General features: G+C 30.5%; 1 protein-coding gene across 1 annotated transcript in view; it reads right to left on the bottom strand.

The window, feature by feature from the left end:
• Nucleotides 1-3,383: 3,383 nt before the first annotated feature.
• Nucleotides 3,384-19,293, bottom strand: part of LOC140432343 (uncharacterized) — a 143,706-nt gene continuing 127,796 nt past the window's right edge. The window contains exon 4 of the mRNA XM_072520180.1: nucleotides 3,384-3,691. Coding sequence (XP_072376281.1) covers nucleotides 3,659-3,691 — 33 coding nt within the window. The 3' untranslated portion in view covers nucleotides 3,384-3,658. The remainder of the gene's footprint in view (nucleotides 3,692-19,293) is intronic.

Raw genomic sequence — 19,293 nt, 5'->3', positions numbered from 1 at the left:
GTCCAGCTTTTGTAAAAGTTCCACTAAAATTAATGCGACATTTGTCAAAATAATATGATTTTTTAGTTCTCTTGCGTTAACTTCTTTTTTTGTTTCCAATCCATGAGTTGCCATCTAGAACCCATTCAGACAAGGTCTGAGGGTCAGCAACAACCCCTATTGGGAGCTCTATTAATTTTATGTACGAGTGCACTTGATATGTCTAAAGGAAGTCTGTGTTGTATGGTTTAGGATATAGTCAAATGATGTAACGATAGCGAAAGGAATATGTTTTTTGCTGAGTAGAAGACGTTCATTTATTGGACACAGTCAAGATGATTTTCAACCGAACATACAGACAGACAAACGCAGATAAGACGAATGATGATGACTATGTTTGATCGATGGGCTGATAAACTGACACGACGACTGGACAATCGGCCGCGCTGATTTTACGGACAGACAGAAGAAAAGATAATGAAGGTTGATAAATTAAACCATTTGATAGACACACTCATGACAGAGACAGACCAATAAAAATATGATAACTGACGATTTGATACATAATTTGACAAATTAAAAAGGAGACGACTCGCTAGATGGACCTAAGAATGTCTTTGTCTCTGTCTTTGTGTAAACGTATTCGATATCCCATCCTCTTTCATTTAACGTGTTACACGTGGTAATCTGACAACGAAGATATGATATAGCTCCTTTTTGACAAAGTCATTGAGTTTGATTTTTGTTTTATACATGTTCGTTACCATCTCCCCTTTCCATCGATATCTTGCACATTGTTGAACGTTGAGCCGTTTAGACGTTACAAGCTTGGTGTCCTTTTGGCAACACGCTGCCATGTTTTCTTTTTCTGTGCCTACGTATTCGTTTGTCCCTCCCCTTTCAATCGATACCATTTCCGATTTCCATTGAACGTTGAGCCGTTTAGACGTTAAAAGCTTGGTGTCCTTTTGGCAACACGCTGCCATGTTTTCTTTTTCTGTACCTACGTATTCGTTTGTCCCTCCCCTTTCCATCGATACCTTGCACGTTGTTGTACGTTGAGCCGTTTAGACGTTACAAGCTTAGTGTCCTTTTGGCAATACGCCGCCATCTTTGTTTTTTGTGTTGCTACTCCCCCCCCTTCCCGATGATACCTATTACGTCACGATCCGACGAGCCGTTTTACCCCCACCACGAAATTAGCCAAAAATGACAGGAATGGACCTTAGATTTTCTTATGGAGATTTACATGGGAAAATGACCGATTTTGGGCTAGAAGCCGTGCTGCCCTTTTACTGCTTTTTACAAATAATTAAAACCGAACATTCGGTCTTATGACCTGGTCATCTGCATTTCTTGTATGTTTTTAACTACCCATCCTATTCTCTTTTGCTTGAGGTGACATACATTACGGTCAGATTTTCCTTCATGTTATTGTATTATCTTGGCTAAATCATATGACACCTCGCACGTTCCTGTACATTACATCGTTTATGTTTCGTAAACGTAGTTAAATATTGCTGTTTGATTTTTCTTTATAACTTGGTTGTCATAGTAATATCCCATACATCGTAATCTGTTCGAGCTGCTCAAGCGTGACCTTGAAAAGATATTAAAAAAAAATTACTAAAATAAATCTTGGTTTCTTTTTTTGACGTTCCCTCATAAAAATAACATGGGGCGCATCCACCAAATAGTCGTATTTGTTAGATAAATTTGACTGCCCAGTATTTCTCAGTTTCTTGCTTTTAGATTATCCATGTTGTTAGTTCTCTCTGCTTATTACAAATCGATGGCTTAATCTGCAAACAAGCTAACTCCACTTTTTTCGTCATATCGTTTTATTTGTGTGTTGCTTTCTTTACCCAGCTATATATCAGTTCACAAACCGCTAAATCCTTATTTTTATCGTAAGCCTTTCAAATAGCCTGCCCAAAAACAAGCTACCTCCATGCATAAGTCCCCCACTACAGTAAAAGCGCCAACACCGTGTAGCGCCAACCCTTAGAAAGTAGTTTATGCGTGGAATCGTGCCCATATGGTTATTATCAAAACAGTCGCTTTATGATTATTATGTTTCGGACTGGTATTCTACAAACAACGTATTGCCTATATCGATGGCAAAATTTAATAACACTTTAGATACGGAAAACATATCATTATTTCATCCTTAAAAAGACACCTGCGAAAAATGCACGTCATATAAATTGGGTTTTGTATCTAAAGATGAATGCAAGAAACACACAACAAGAAAAGGGCAGGCTCGTGCCGAAAAGAAACGCATAAAAACTGAGATTACGTATTTGCAGTTAATGTTCAGGCTCTGCTACAGCACCAAAATCTAATGTATTATCACTGTATTACAAATCTAAACTTAATGTCCATAAGAATGAGACAGAAGGTGGAGTTTCCACTGAAGAATTTGCTTCTGTCATTTCATACTTTCTTATAAATAAAGTTCTACCACAAATCTTGGCACCACAGACAAAAAAGTAGTGATTTACAGCGACGGATGCGCAGCTTAAAATCGAAACGTTACGGCCTCAAATGCTTTGATAAATGTGGCGATAACCAGGAACATCGTTTTTGAATAGAAGTAACTTGAAGTAGGTCATACATAGATGGAGGTAGATTCTATGCATGTCTCCATCGAAGAAAAAAATTCGAAATAAAATGATTAATATACCTGCTAAAAAATACATTGGTATTTGCCGAAGTGCTCGCAAAAATTCAAAACCATACTACGTTGAATATTTAGTACATTCAAGTCGTTTAATGATGTCAAATTTCGTAAATCCATTCGACCTGGAAAAGTGAAGGGGAATCTCGAGGTAATTTTTTTTACCTTTGCCAGGTAAGGTAGTAAACATTTTTAATTTTTCTTTTCAAGGTTAATGAAATCAGAGTCCTGAAATATACGTATTGCGTATTTTATAAAGTAAATTTTGAACAAGAATGGAAGTTACTTCCCCAACGGGCGGCGTGAAAAAATGACTAATCCAAATAAGTTTGCCCAGCTGCCGAACTTCCATTCTGATAGATTGTCATTAACCATCAGAAAGTTCTATGATCTTCAAGGTCTAAAAACCTCCATCCCATCTGATTATCATTCCTACTACAATAATCTAACTCATAAAAACCTTTTTTTAACGATCTAAGTTTTTTATACTGTAATATTTTATTTTTTCTTGATACTTTTGCATTTTAGTTCTAGTTATATTAATTTGTTTTAAAAGATGTTCAAAAAAACAGGCTAACTCCTTTTTTCTATTTCTTACTGAATATGTAAGCTAACTCCTTTTATGACGCAAAAAAAGTTTTAGGTCAAACAAAGTTATTTTTGATTAATTTTATTAACACCAAGCATTAAAAGAAAGAATTAAGATTTAGTAATTAACCGTAAGTATATTTATTCATCAACTGAACGGTTTTATGTTCATACGGAAAAATTTGTCTCCTTTCTTCATAACTATGTAGCACTTCACTGTTCATTACATTCTTCTTCTTGATAGTTGGCTTTTTTGCAGATTAAGCCATCGAAATGTCAGGTTTATTTGTGATAATCTTCAGGTTCTTACGCATTAATTGAACTGCTTTCTTCATAACTATGTAGCACTTCACTGTTGCTCATTACATTCTTCTTCTTGATGTTCCTATCCGTGACGAATTTTAGCGGTCATTACATAATTAATAGCAGCTGAACTTGGGGTATCTAAAAAGTATTATAGTACATTTGAAAATGATTGATAGCACAAATTTGATTGCATGTGAGGTAAAACCCAATATAACATCATAAAACAGTGACGGAAATTTTCTAAAATAAAATATTCAGCATTGTTCTAAATCGCACATAGAAAAAGAAGAAAGTATTTGTTGGAGGAGGCACTATTTAAGGGAAATTCAAAAAAATGAAGAAAGAAGGCAAAAATATTTTTTATTTAGATTAAACATGGATAAATGAAGGGCATTTGTAAAAAAAGTTTGGCAAGATAAACTAGTTACAAATGCTCTTCGGTCATTTATAGAAGGTTTATCTACGGGCTTACAATTTCCAAATGGTAAAGGTCGCCGTTTAATTATTACTCATATTGGAGGAGATAAAGGATTTGTTGAAGGAGGCTTTCTAGATTTTATTTCAAGTCCTACGAACAACTACCATGAAGAAATGACTACTGATGTTTTTGAGGAATATTTCAGTCAAATGATAGATTTATTACCGATAAATTCTGTAATAGTCATGGTGAATGCCAGTTACCATTCTAGATTAAAGGAACCGTTACCAAACACTAAAGAATGCAAGAACTCTTGAATTGGCTAATAACCAAAGAAATAGTAGTGCCATCAGAAGGTTTACTCAAAAATAGTTATTGCATCTATCCAAATAATATTTACCAAAATTTAAGAAGTATAGTATAGATGAAATAGCACAAGAACATGTAGTTAAAGTGTTGCGATTACCACCTTATCACTGTGAACTTCCGTGAAACTCGTTTAGGAAACCCTACAAAATTATGAGACAAATATGGAACCAGATTGGCTACAGACAGTCTCTAGAGGTTCTCTTTTGTACCCAAACGAAGAAGTTTTTTAACTTCATGAAATAAATTCTAATAACGTTTTCTCTAATTTTAAATGTTAATTAAGTGATTCAGAAAGTGTTTTTAATATTTAACCATTCTACATACTTTGTTCAAACTACACGATTTTGGAAATACTCCATAATGAATTTGACCATCGAAATATGTATAAAATAGAATTATTTTTATGCTTATGAATTAAAAAGACATTATTATATTCCTACATTATTATGAATACACACACTTTATGCAGAGAAACGTCGAAAACAGTTCTTTTATTTTTCAATAATTAGAAAACCTATACCCAAGAAAAGCAAAAACATTGTAAACTACACATCTCATAATATAAAGTGCCAAATATTCATGCTTATATATATTTGATTGCCTATGTATTTAATATTAAGCGACTAACAGGGCAAGCGTTAGTGTTCTAATAGAAACTTTGCTTCGCACGTGACGTCACACAGTGCGAGAGAGTTAGAGCTAGCGTGCGCAATATCATACCGGTATTTGTGTAACGTGGTATTTTTATAAAAATTAATGTGGGTTTATAATATTGACGTTTTAGTTTTTTTATTTTGAAAGTAATTTTATGTTCTCCGTCACTGAGGTGTTCAGTTATTGCTTAATCTGTGGTCATATTAAAGTCGAGTGAAAATTCGGATAAGAAGGTATCAATTATTAGGTTTTTTCTTCATTGACCAACCCTGTATTTAGACCTTTGCTATAAAATGTGTTCCATTAATCATTTTCAAATGTACTATAAAGATCTTAAAAAACTTAAGGTAAGTTATATTTAAAGTCCGCTTATATACAAACTCGGTAACAAATACGTCTGGAGCCTCGTAAAATTAATGAAAATAAAATTATGCAAATTTTTGTGGTCAAAAGATAAGAATGTCGAAGCATCCTATGCAATTAGAGTATTTTATAACTTTTTTGAGTTCATCAATTTATTGTCAATGCAAAGTAGCGATTTGCCACTTCTGCAATATTACAATAAAACACCAACAAATACACCACAGAAGGTCAAATTCTTAGAAAAACTTTTACCTGCTACCCTTAAACCTATCTTAAGGACTGATGAGATTAAGTTGTTACCAGGAAAGGATTCATAGAGCTAATTAAGTTTGTTGAAAACACCGTGAGGTTTTTAAAAACTATTTATTGAATTATTACACTTAATTACTTATATACATTAAATAATTTACAAGTGCTCTAATTCACAAACCTCTAAATAACAATAATCGTAATAACTTCTAACAACAACTCAACAACTACAACGACAATAGCGACAAATATTCCTAATGCTAAGTATTTATAGTTTTTCTATAATAAACAAATATTTCTAGAATATAAATATGTTTATAATAATTTGGTTAATTTTATATGATAAGATTGTTATTCTTCGGAAGATTCTTGTTTATTCGGAAAATACCGTTTCTAGAACATATAGGGTGTCTACATAACTCCTCCCTCCTTAAGTTCGGAAAATAAGGTTTTCTTATTTTGCGATGCCATGGGACGAAGTTCTTGGCCAATTTCTTGATTTCTTTTCTTCTTACATTTGTTTAAATTTGGTTTTATAAATCTAAAATAGCTAAAAACAAAAATGATAATAAATATGATTATAATAATCACAGTATTTGACCATGGGTGACTTCTTGATACTTCTTGAAGATTTGAAGGTTTCATGTTTCTTGCCATGTTCTCCAGTTGTTTTATTCCTTGTACATCAATTTCTTTAATATGTATGGGTGGTAAATTATCTTTTGCTTGACTTATTTCAATTTCTGGTAACTCGAATATAAGTTCTTCATGTACTGTTCTTTCTGGTATAAATTCTTTTTCATTAATCTCTATTTTACAATTTTCAAAGTTGATAACTGAAGGTTTGATAATTCTGTAAATACCATTATTTTCACATTGTGCTCGAATATTTATTGGCTCCATGGGTAGCACCATTAGTTGATTTGAATTAATTTGTTGAATATCTGTTTGGGTTAGATTCACTTTTATACTTTGACATTTATTTTCACCATTTTTTATTAGGTTTACTATACAGAATTCAGCTTTTTGAAGAGATTGTTTTTTACAATAGTAGTAATTTTCGACTTCAGGGCATCCTTCATTTGTTGACCATTCTTCGTAAGAGTTGATTAAAAGGAATGGGTATTGAGGAATAATTATTTGGTTAGAGATTGGAATAGGATATAATTTGAAATATTTATATGTATTGGAAATTAATGGAACATAAATTTTAAATAATATTATTTCATTTTTAATTATCACTTGTGTCGAAAATAAATTATAATAATTCATAAAATTATTAAGTTTAGGAAGTTTTGATGAATCATAAGTTTCAGAATTTAATATTAAATTTTTTAAACTTTTTGGCTCAATGATTGAATTATGTAATATATTTAATTTTGCAAAGGATATAGCAATTTCTATATTATTAATGACATTTTCTATATTTCTTAAATGATAATTTAAATTATCTACCATCATCATTAATGGAAATATATCTTCTATTGTAAGAATTCTATCGATTGTATTTGAAATTGATCTAATTTGATTTTTTAATATTTTTTGATTATCAGAAAGTATTTGGAATGTTTTTGTATATTTTTCTGATAATTCGAACAATACAGTTTGAAATTTTGTTAAATCTTTATGTAGTAACACATCATTGTTTGTTAATATTTTAAAATAGTTTTTTATATATAGTTCATCTTCAGAGTCCATAGTTCCGAAAAGCCATTTTTCTACTTTACCGAGACCGTTTATTAGTCCTCTTTTAATTCTTTTTTGTTTTCTAGGTTCTATATAAGATTCTAATTTATTTTTAATATTTGTACTTAGGCTGAGACCATTGTTTATTTTGATGTTTAATATAGTTGTGTAATTATTATTTTTATCTTTTTGAATCTTCCTTAAACAATTCATATACTATTTTATTAGTTACGTCATATATATTGCTAATGTTAATATGATACATAAATATATGTTTATTTGTAATAATCTTACAATTACCTTTTTGTACAGGTAATATTGGGTTTTTTAAGTTTGTTATTTTCAAACTTATTACTTTAGTTTGTATATTCCATATTAGGAATATTACTGTTATCAGCATGAACTTCATGTTCTGTTATTGGATGAGTATCTGAAACAAAACGTTGTGGTTTCAGTAATTTTAAATGATAAGTTTTGTTTTCTGTTTTAATTTTATTGTCACTTACTAATTCCGGTTTATTTATTTTAGTGTATCGTGGTGAAGCTTTTTCTTCTCTGGGATCAATGTATTTTTGTCTATATAAGGGTTTTGTTATGTCAATGTTTAAATCTGTTTGTTTCTTTTTATTCAGTTTTGTCAAAGTTTTTGTTTGATTTGTTAATACTTTTTCTCTAACTTTTTCATTTAATATATCTAATGTTTCTGAATGTTCTTGAATATATTGTGAAACTCTTTCGTTTTCATTTTTCTCAAAAGGATCTTTATAATCTAGTTGTCCTCTTAAAATTTGAAAGGGTGTATAATTTGTGGCAGAATGTATACTATTATTATATGTTAGTATCGCATAATTGATTAAATCTTTCATTAAAATAGTTGGTTTTTCTTCTTTAAGAATTCGTAGTGATTCTATTAAAGTTGAATGGAATCTTTCTACAGGACTGTTGCTGTTTGGATTGTAAATAGTAGTATAATGTATTTCTATACCATGTAATTTACAAAAATCTTGTAATACATTATTTCTAAATTCTGTACCGTTGTCGCAAGTAATTTTTTGAGGAATTCCATAGTGGCTTATATAATGAATAAATTTATTTGTTAGTTCAATAGCGTTTTTTGAGTTTATAGGATAGGCTTGCGTGAATTTGGAAAAACTATCTATTATTGTTAAGAAATTACAACCGTTGAATAGGAATGTGTCCATATATAAATGTTCTAATGGATTTTTTCCAATAGGGGTTGGTTTCAGTATCAAAGAATAAGGATGTCTCTCATATTTTGATTTTTGACAATAATCGCATGAGTTAATATAATTTGTAACATCTTGGTCCATGTTTGGCCAATAAAAATGTCTTTTAAGTGAAATTAAATTTTCTTTTATTCCTCTGTGTGTTGTTTTTGTTTCATGATAGAATTTTATTTTTTCTTTTTGTTCATCTTCGGTTTGTACATCTGTGACCATTAAATTTGAAATTACCAACGAAAATGTGTTATGTTTAAACTTTTTTGTCATGTAGTTAATAAATGGAATTTTTAAATCATCATTTTTAAAATGTAAACAAAAAGTGTTATGTGGTTTTATAGTTTCTCTTATCAATTTAATCCATTGTTCTTCTGTCGAAACTTTAGGAATATACCAAAAATGTCTATTTTTATCAAATATTTTCTCAAATGAATGTTTAACATTATTATCTTTGTTATTTAAAATTATTATTTGATTTTTGTAAGTATTAATACTTTTTTCTGTAAATGGAATATTGATAATTGGATCTTCTTTATTTGTATGAATTGTATCATTGTCAGATTCTTTGAATGATCCTGGAGTTTCATTATTTGGTGGTATTATTATGTTTTGTGAGATTTTTATCTTTGGTTTTTCTTTTTCTTTTGTTTCTTCTGTATTTGGTATGATATCGTCTAATATATTCTGATCTAAAATTGGTAATTCATATGTTTCATCTACAAAATTTTCTAATAATCTTTCATTGTTCTCTTCATCATCGATTTCTGCTATTATTGAATAATTATCATTTTCTATATCTTCCTCTTTTTTATCAATATGATTAATTTCGATTCTTGACAATGCATCTGCATTTTTATTCAATTTTCCTTTCTTATATATTATTGTATAGTCAAATTCTTCTAGTCTTAATCTCCATCTTACTAATTTTGAATTTGGTTCTTTCAAAGAGAATAACCATTGAAGGGGTTTATGATCAGAAACAATGTTAAATTTTGTTCCAAAAAGATAAGGGCGAAAATATTTTACAGCAAAAATAATCGCTAAGAGTTCTTTTTCAATTGTACTGTAATTAATTTCTGATTGATTAAGTGTTCTTGATGCATATGCAATTGGTAGATCTTTGCCTATAGGACCTTGAGATAAAACTGCTCCTATTGCAAAATTTGATGCATCCGTCGTTACATTGAAAGGTTTGGAAAAGTCTGGATATTGTAAAATTGGTTCATTTGTTAGTATGTTTTTGCATGTCTCAAAACATTCTATAAATTCGTTTGTGTGTTTTACTTGGTTTCCTTTCTTTAAACATGTAGTCAATGGTTTGGTTAACTTTGCGAAGTTTTTAATAAATTTTCTATAATAACCTATTAGTCCAAGAAATGATTTAACTTGTTTTTGTGTTTTTGGAATAGGGAAATTTTTTATAGCTGAAATTTTATTGGGATTTGGTTTTATGCCTTCTGGTGTTATTACGTGTCCTAAAAATTGTACACTTTTTTGTAAAAATTCAGATTTATCTAATTGTATTTTTAATCTAGCTTCTTCAAGTGTTTTAAATATTGATCTTAGGTTTACGATATGTTCTTGCAAAGATGTTGAGTATACTATTATATCATCCATGTATACTAAGCAACATTTACCAATTAAATCTTTTAAAATTGAGTCCATTACTCGTTGAAATGTCGAAGGCGATCCTTTTAGTCCGAAGGGCATTCGAAGAAATTCATATTTTCCATGTTCAACCATAAAGGCTGTTTTCTCAATAGAATTTGATTCCATTTCAATTTGGTGGAATCCTGATGCAAGATCTAGTGTTGTAAAATAGTTACAACGTCCTAACTTGTCTAAAATATCCGTAATGTTTGGAATTGGGTATTTATCATCAATTGTCTTTTCATTTAAATTCCTGTAGTCTACGACCATTCTCCATTTCTGCTTACCGGTTGCATCCATTTTCTTTGGGACAATCCATATTGGAGAGCTCCATGGTGAATATGACGGTCTTATTATTTTATCATGTAACATTTGTTCTACTTGTTTTTTAACTTCTTCTTTATGTATATAAGGGTAACGATATGATTTAGTATGAACAGGAATTTCATCTTTTGTTCGTATTTCATGTTTAATACGATGTGTGAATGTCAGTGGTATTTCTTTATTATAAAAAATATTTTTATATTCATTAATTAATTTCATTAAAGCATTTTTTTCTTCTTTATTTAAATGTTCAGTACGTATTTGTGATATATCTTGGTGAGAAATATTCTTTTTCTCATCAGTTTTATTAAATATATTTTGATTTACAATTTCTGCATTAAAGCATTCATAATTTGTTTCATTAAATTGAGATATGGCACATCCACTTAGAAAGTTTTCATTAATTTTTATTATTTGTGATTTATCTGCGTAATTTAAAATTTCTAATTTTGCTACTCCGTTTTCTACATGTATTATACCACTTGGTATAATTATTGTTCCATCTTTATTCCGTATTTCTGATATGAAGAAATCTTGATTATTTGGAAGTGATGTTCTTATTTCTTTAGTGACAGCACTATAAGGGCTTAGTTCAATATTTTGATAGCTAAAATCTTTCCTATAGTGAAGGGGTATTTGTATATTATTATTATAAAGGCAGTTACGAGGAATATCAAGAGTAAAATTTAGTTTTTTCAAGTCTCTAAATCCTAATATTCCATCAAAATATTCATGGAAATTGAATAATATAAAATTTAAAGGTTCATTATAATTATATTCTTGTAATAATGGAATCTGTGCTGCTGCCGATGCAACTTTGCTACCTGTACACGTTAAGATTGGTGTTTCTTTTTGATAGATTTTGTCTGGAAAAAATTGTTCTGCAATTACGGGTCTTATTAAAGATATGTGACAACCAGTGTCTATTAGCAATTTCATTTTTGGGTATTCTAATTCTATATAGGGTAAAGAGTTTTGAATTTCATTATTAATTTCGTATTTTTTTAATCGTCCGTTTCTTCTTGATACGGAGGTTTGGGGTTTATCCTGGCATTGTGAAAATTTTCATTTTCAAAATAATTTGAACAACATGGTTGTTCTATCTCTTCTTTATTTTCATTTTGCATATTATAAACTTCTTCTGCTTGGAAGTTTGCAGGTCTTGTTTGTCTAAAATGATTTGGTTTTTCATAATTATTATTTCCTCTATATGTATTTGTTGTCCTTACTGACATTGGTTCTGGCTGATTAGTGGGTTTATAGGAATTTTTTGGAGAAAAAACATTTTTTTGTTTTCCAAATACTTGTTCGTTTGAAAAGTATTTCTTAGGAGGAAGTTGTCGAGGTTGAATATTAATAGGACCTCTTGGAAAATATTGTTGTTGGGAATGATTTTGAGAAAATTGTCTGAAATTAGGATTATAAGAAGGTCTAAAGTTCGGGATATAATTACGTGGAGTATATTCTCTATTTGAATGATATTCATTAAATTTGGGACTTTTATAATTTTTAGGTGTATTTTGGATATATTTATTTTCTTTAAATAAGGTATTTATTCGTTGATCTTGATAATAATTTCGATTTACTACTTCACATGCTTCATTTAATGTTTTTGGAGATTGTATGTTTAATAACATTCTTAAATTATCATTTACATTTCCTAATAATACGTCAAGTGCATTTCCTTCATTTTGTTCTATTAACATTTGCTTTCTGATTTGAGATAATTCAGGATCTGTATATATTTTCATTTCTAATTTTGATTTAATTTTCTTAATTTTTGATATGAAATCTAAAATATTTTCTTTATGATTTATTCTCATACATAAAAATTCTCTAGTTAATGTTTGCCGATCGATTCTATCCCCGTATTGTTCTCTTAACGCGGTTTTTATTAAAGGCCATGAATTTAAATCTGGTCTACACATTATAAAATTTAAAGCGTCATCTCTTAATTTTGACGAAATTACATTAAAAACAAAATCATTAAGGCTATTATCCTCTGTAAAACCATAAGTTTGATAATATTTATCGCATCTAATTACAAAACTTTCTAATTGTGATATCTCTCCCGAAAATGTTGGTAAAAATTCTGCTGCAGTTTTTGCGGCATATGTGGTTGGTTGTTGGTTATTATTATTGATAGACATGTTTTCAAATTGTCTTGCAATTATATCAATATTCAAATTATCTTTTATATTTATCATAAACAAAGTTATTTAAATAATTTTCTTTAATTTATCCAATATATGGAACTAATTTCAAAACTTTACTACTATATTTCTTTTCTTTGTAGAATATTAATAATCAAAACTTTCACAAACTATTAACAATTTATTTTCGTTAAATTGTCTAGAATATGAAATAATATATATTCTTTTTTTTTTATTTTATTTTTGAATTATTAAGATACTTTCTTATACGTTATAAAATAATAATATTTGAATGCTTCAAAAAGTTGCTAAAGCAATAATGCTATAATTCAACTAATAATACAATTCAAATATAAATACATCAAATTTTAAAGGATAGGACAATATATAAGGAATAAGTAACTCTTACTTACAGCGTATGTTCCGGGATAAATGGTTGAAACCAAAGCTTTATTCTTGAGCTTCCCAATTCTTATTTTTCTTTGTATCTGGATTTAACGGTGTTTTTTATTCTTCTTTTCTTCTATCCTACTGACTGCGCCAATTAAGTTTGTTGAAAACACCGTGAGGTTTTTAAAAACTATTTATTGAATTATTACACTTAATTACTTATATACATTAAATAATTTACAAGTGCTCTAATTCACAAACCTCTAAATAACAATAATCGTAATAACTTCTAACAACAACTCAACAACTACAACGACAATAGCGACAAATATTCCTAATGCTAAGTATTTATAGTTTTTCTATAATAAACAAATATTTCTAGAATATAAATATGTTTATAATAATTTGGTTAATTTTATATGATAAGATTGTTATTCTTCGGAAGATTCTTGTTTATTCGGAAAATACCGTTTCTAGAACATATAGGGTGTCTACATAACTAGCTGTAAAATCCAAAACATGAAATGGTCAATACAGGAAATAGATTTGTGAGCTGTCAGAAAATTCTAACAAAAACGCATAATTGAATGAAAATAACCTCACTACAAAATGTACAGAACAAAGGAGTTTGCTGCGGCTACAAGACATGTTTATGACAAGAAATATGACATAAACTTATTTATTGGTCTTCTGTAACAAGTAATGGCATCCTGATGTTAAAACAGTCGTTAAATAACGTTGACTGGGCTTCAGTTGTTTGTCTCAAAACAGCAACAGAATTAGCTCAATCTATTACCGAAATGTATGTAAGTTAACTGAAATTAATTTTCCAATAAAACAATCACGAACTCATAGTAAAGCTCTAATTTCTTGGTTTGATGATGAACTAATTGTAATGCGAGAAAATCTTTCCACAGTTAAGATAATTGCTGATGTTACAAACGAATATAGTGAGTATAAAAAGTTTAAGAAGCACTAAAAATCAACAATATCATTAAAGAAAGAACTGGCTTATGAGAATTTCTTTTCCAATTCAGAAAATATATCTCGTTACAGTTGTAAAGTTATAAATTATCACAGAAATAAATTTCAAAATAGAAATCTACCACGTTATCTATCAGCTTTCCCGAAATATAGTCGTTTTAAATGGTAAAAACAAATCATAATTTAATATTTTATACCTCTACTACAAATAATTTAAGTGCAATAGTTAGTGCTGACAATATTATCTCAAGTGAGTAGCACTTCTTTTCGTATTATGTTTGTAACAAGAACAAAATAACCTTTAAATATTACCTACGTAAAGAGATAACAAAAATTCCAGGGTCTTGACCAGTTTTTTGGACCGGCCACAGGACCGGCTCAACTTCTGATCAAGAAAATTAATCAAATGACTTCATACAACAATAATACTACACACAACTCCACTAAACACAGTTACTCAGATGTAAATTATTTTAAACATCCAACAAAACAACAAGCAATAGTCATATCCAGAATTGAAGGTACAAAAATCCATGATTACGTCGTAGCTGTTGGATCACTAGTGGGTCCAGTTAATGTACTTTTTGCCTCCAGAATTGCTAACAATAGGATATGCATATACCTCTCTTCAAAAAACACTGTTGATGCTCTTCTTCATTCTTATAAATATATCGAAATAAATGGATGTCAAGTCGAAGTAAGAAGATTCATTTCTCCAGCCGAGACTTCTAATATCTAATGCATGTCCTACAATCCCGAACGAAATAATTGAACAAGAATTACAAAAACTTGGTGTTCACACTGTATCCAAAATGACTTTTCTTCGAGTAGGTATGTCTGAAAGTAAGTACAGTCATGTTCTGAGCTTTAGAAGGCAATCATTCATTACACCCCTGGAAAATATGTCTATTCCTGACTCTTTTACCATAAGTCATGATAATACTTCGTACCGGGTATTTCTCTTCATAGACGGATTCAGTTGCTCCAAATGTAAAACCATTGGTCATCAAGAATCAGAATGCGCTCACAATTCAAACCAAACTAATTCAACTACCCTCTTAGATTCAACCCAAACCACATCATCATTATCTAAACCTCATGAACCTAATGATACCTCTTCAACTCCCCTCTTAGATTCAACTCAAACCAAATCGTCATTATCTAAACCTAATGAACCTAATGATAAAATATATCAATCTACGGAAACCGACCTCATCCAAAACATATCCAAAGATAATCAAAACACTTCGTCTTTTTCTTCCAAAACAACATTACCAGCTGTAAATAACACTGAAAATACTACGGAAATCGACCTCATCCAAAACATCTCTAAAGATAATCCAAACACTTCGTCTTCTTCTTCTAAAACAACAGCACCAGCTGTAAATAACACTGAAAATACTACGACACCAGAAACACTAATAACCTTAAATAATGCAGTCAATTATAAACAGCTAAAAAGACATAACATATCATCTCCTGAAATTAACGAAGACAACCCAAAAACTGACTCCACCGACTCATCCGTTTTTAATACCCCTAAACAATATAAACCAAAAAAGAAACACAAAACCTCTTCCAAAACCCCCCGCGAAGATGCCATTCACTCCCTAGAATCCATCAAAGACAAAATCGAAAATAGATCACCTCCTTTTATACTAAATTTCAATGAAATATGTGATTTTATGGAAAATGTTTTAAACTCTCATAACCCTGAATTAACTTCTAAAGATTACTCTAATGAACCAGAGGAACTAATTCAGATCCTTAATTTTGTTTATTGTTACACACAAAATTCTAGATTAAGAAATAATATCACCCGACTAAAGAAAAAAATAAACCCTAACCCTTCTTCAGCTGACGAAACTGACGAATCATCGCTAGTTGAAGGATAATCAAGGGATGACTAATTCTCCCTAAACTATATAGGGAAAATATCAGCACAGAAACAACACAGTATTCTCCCAAATTTGCCATCCCATTATTTATTCTACAAAACTAACTAAAAATAGTACTCCCTGTATAGAACGAATAAAATCTTCTAACTTTGATATGGATAAGCTAAATCGATCTCCACAAGTCAGTGTAAATTTTCCTCCATGGACAATCCAACCACTTACCATTGACTTAACCCTCACAAAATACCCCAAATCAACTACGAATCCGATTTTCATTAAACACTTGTACTCCGAAGTGATATCTTATTATCCTAATTATCTCCAAATTTTTCAGTGATGCCTTTAAAGTTCATGACGGACACGCTGCTGCATACTACTGTAAATACACTACTCACACTATATCCATACCTACAAACTTCTGCATCCTCACAGGCGAGACCACAGCCATTATGGAAGCCTTAATTTTCTTCAAAACGCGTAGTGAGAATAAATGTGTCATCATCACTGACTCATTAAATGCTCTATTAGGTGTAAAACAAATATACCCTACAAATCCAATATTTCGGGCTATAAAAAATGAGATAAATATAATTCAATCAACTCGAAAACAAGTAGCATTTATCAAAAACCTAATTAAAGACCACTGTATGAACATATTGTAAGACTACTGAAAAGATTAAGAAACCCAACTATATGAGATTTATCCCCTTGTGAAGACCATCTTGAATAATCCATCCAATAGAAGGGACCAAGTAATAACTAACTGACTAAGAATTGGACACACTGCACTGATCCATAAATTCTTAATCAACAAAGAATCTTCTCCAACCTGCAGAAACTGTTTTCTTCCATTGACGGTGAAGCATATTCTGATTGACTACCAGTACCACGAAGAAACAAAAAGAAAATATGGAATCTCAGATGACATCAAAACCACTTTAACCATAAACACTGACCATGTAATAAATTATTTAAAAGATTTACGTTTATATACATCTATTTAATGTAAATTAAATGAACTCTTGTGTACGTTACTCCACTCAGGGCCGCCGCTAAGGTATTGACCGCCCGTGTGCAACTTAATATTTGCCGCCCCCCTTCCAACACTTTAGACATACATACTATTATTTAAAGAAATGTGCAGAAGATGCATAATATAACAATAATAATTTGTAAATAGATAACTATTTACTTGAACATTTAGACTAATCTCCATGATCCAACGTCCATATATTATCCTAATACCCTAATATCCTATCCTAATATCCTAATTTAAACGTCCATTATCCTAGTTTAATAACCATGATCCAACGTCCAGAATATGTATATCCTAATATCCTAACTTAAACATCCATTTAATTAAAATAAACCGTGAATAGAAACAAACACATAAAAAAACTAAAAACGCACTTTTCGGGCTTTCGTCTCGGAAAACTTTTTGACAATATCTTTAATGCCTAATGTCGCACACACTTCATGATCAATAGATAACATTGCAGAAAGCAGAAACACATCTTACTACAATTGTTATTTGTTCTACGTGCGCCCCAATGTTTTTTCTCCATTTCATATAATTTTTGATGAGCAGAGTTAACTGTTAATCCTTTTTTAAATGTTGTAGATAGTTCAAACAGTTTTTGAGAATATTTTATATGAGCTGCACCAGATCCATGTCTTTTTAAAATAACAGCTAAATGTTGCCAGTCACTTACCCCATTAATTCCACTAAGTAATTGTCGGCTGCTTTCATCACAACAAAATAGTTTACAAGGTGCACAAAAAACACTATTTAGTGATAATGAGTAAAGTAACCACGGGCGATGAATTTGGTCTTGATTAAGTAATGAGCGATAATAATAAGTTTCTCAAAATTTCCTATTATTTGTATCTCTGGAGAAGTTAATTTTTGTAATTTGCTGAGGAAAATTTTCAACAACAAATTGAACTTCACTTGGATTCATATTTGCAGGCCATTTTCCAGGATCATCTGAAACCAAGTATATGCTTGAGCTTCCTACACTGCAATCCAGATTAACTGGAACATTAATTGTTCTGTCTTGGTTGGTGGTTTCAGGTTCAGGCGTTTCAGCACCAGTAGTCGCACTATCGCTATTAATGTCATCAAATCATCCGTCTCTATCCGCAGGAATATTCAATTGTTTGGTACTTTTTTCTGTGGTTTGGACTTTGCTTGAAGTTGAAGGTCCTAAATTTATATCCGAGTCTTCTATATTTTCATGTATGTTTTTCATCAAAAATGATTCCAGTGCACCGCTAAGTTTTTTTTCTCCTCAGTTTTTGCCTCTTTTATTTTTCTATATTAAAAACCTGAAAGTCGTTTTCTTTTTCTTTCAGACATTTTGAAATTATCGCTTAGGAACGAAGCCGGGCGAATTTAACAAAATAAATCCAAAAACACTGCAAATAAGTGGTCCAAATAACGTTTCTCCAAATGATATGTAGCCGTAACGCGTATACGAATAAAATTGCTCTGATCTCGACGTTACTTCGAAATACAGCACCTACTGTGCAAAAAAAACGGGTACAGTACTATATTTTACAAACAAACTCGTCTATCAAAAGCGTGTCTAAATTCATCGAATTCTCAACTAATACTGAACATCAGACATAATAACCCATCTATAAACATAACAATAGGAACAATATTATAACAGAAACTTTACAACCACTTGCCTAAATTGTTGTAAAGTATCTACGTGTGAAATCTCAAATAACTGAAGTCCGAAAGCCGCCAGTCGCTTTGAATTAAAAAGTATTCCCGAGACTGCTTTATGACTGGACCTACAAAAAGGCGGCATTTCATACAATAAATAATATTTTCTGACATTTTTTTTTAGATTAGGATGAAAAAAAGAAGTATACATGATAAATGAAACACATTTAAGTATTATCACGTACTGAATAATTATTATTGTTTGGAATATTAGAGTTCACAAAATTATCTGAATCATCATCATCATCAATGGCGCTACAACTCTTCGTGAGTCTTTGCCGCGTTTACTATTGCCTTCCATGTTTGTCGGTCCTGTGCCAGTAATTCCCATTGTCGCACTCACATTTTCTCTAGATCTTCTTTGACTGCATCTTTCCATCTTTTTCTAGGCCGCCCTACAGACCTTCTTCCCTCTGGCCTTTCCCAGAACACATTGTTTATAAGGCGATTGTCGTTACTGCGTATTACATGTCCTGCCCATTATCTTTAGTTAGTTTAATTATCTGAATCATTACTATTTAATTATTTGAATTTATTTTCGTTTTAAAAAAGTATTGTTATGATTTTCTTTCAATGTCTATTTAATTTATAATGTCTTACTAATTTATTATATTGTTCCTACTTTAA

The sequence above is a fragment of the Diabrotica undecimpunctata genome, chromosome 1 (assembly GCF_040954645.1).
Source record: "Diabrotica undecimpunctata isolate CICGRU chromosome 1, icDiaUnde3, whole genome shotgun sequence".
Classification (NCBI taxonomy): domain Eukaryota; kingdom Metazoa; phylum Arthropoda; class Insecta; order Coleoptera; family Chrysomelidae; genus Diabrotica; species Diabrotica undecimpunctata.
Note: the sequence above shows the minus strand (reverse complement) of the source record. Positions and strands in the feature narration are given on the sequence as shown.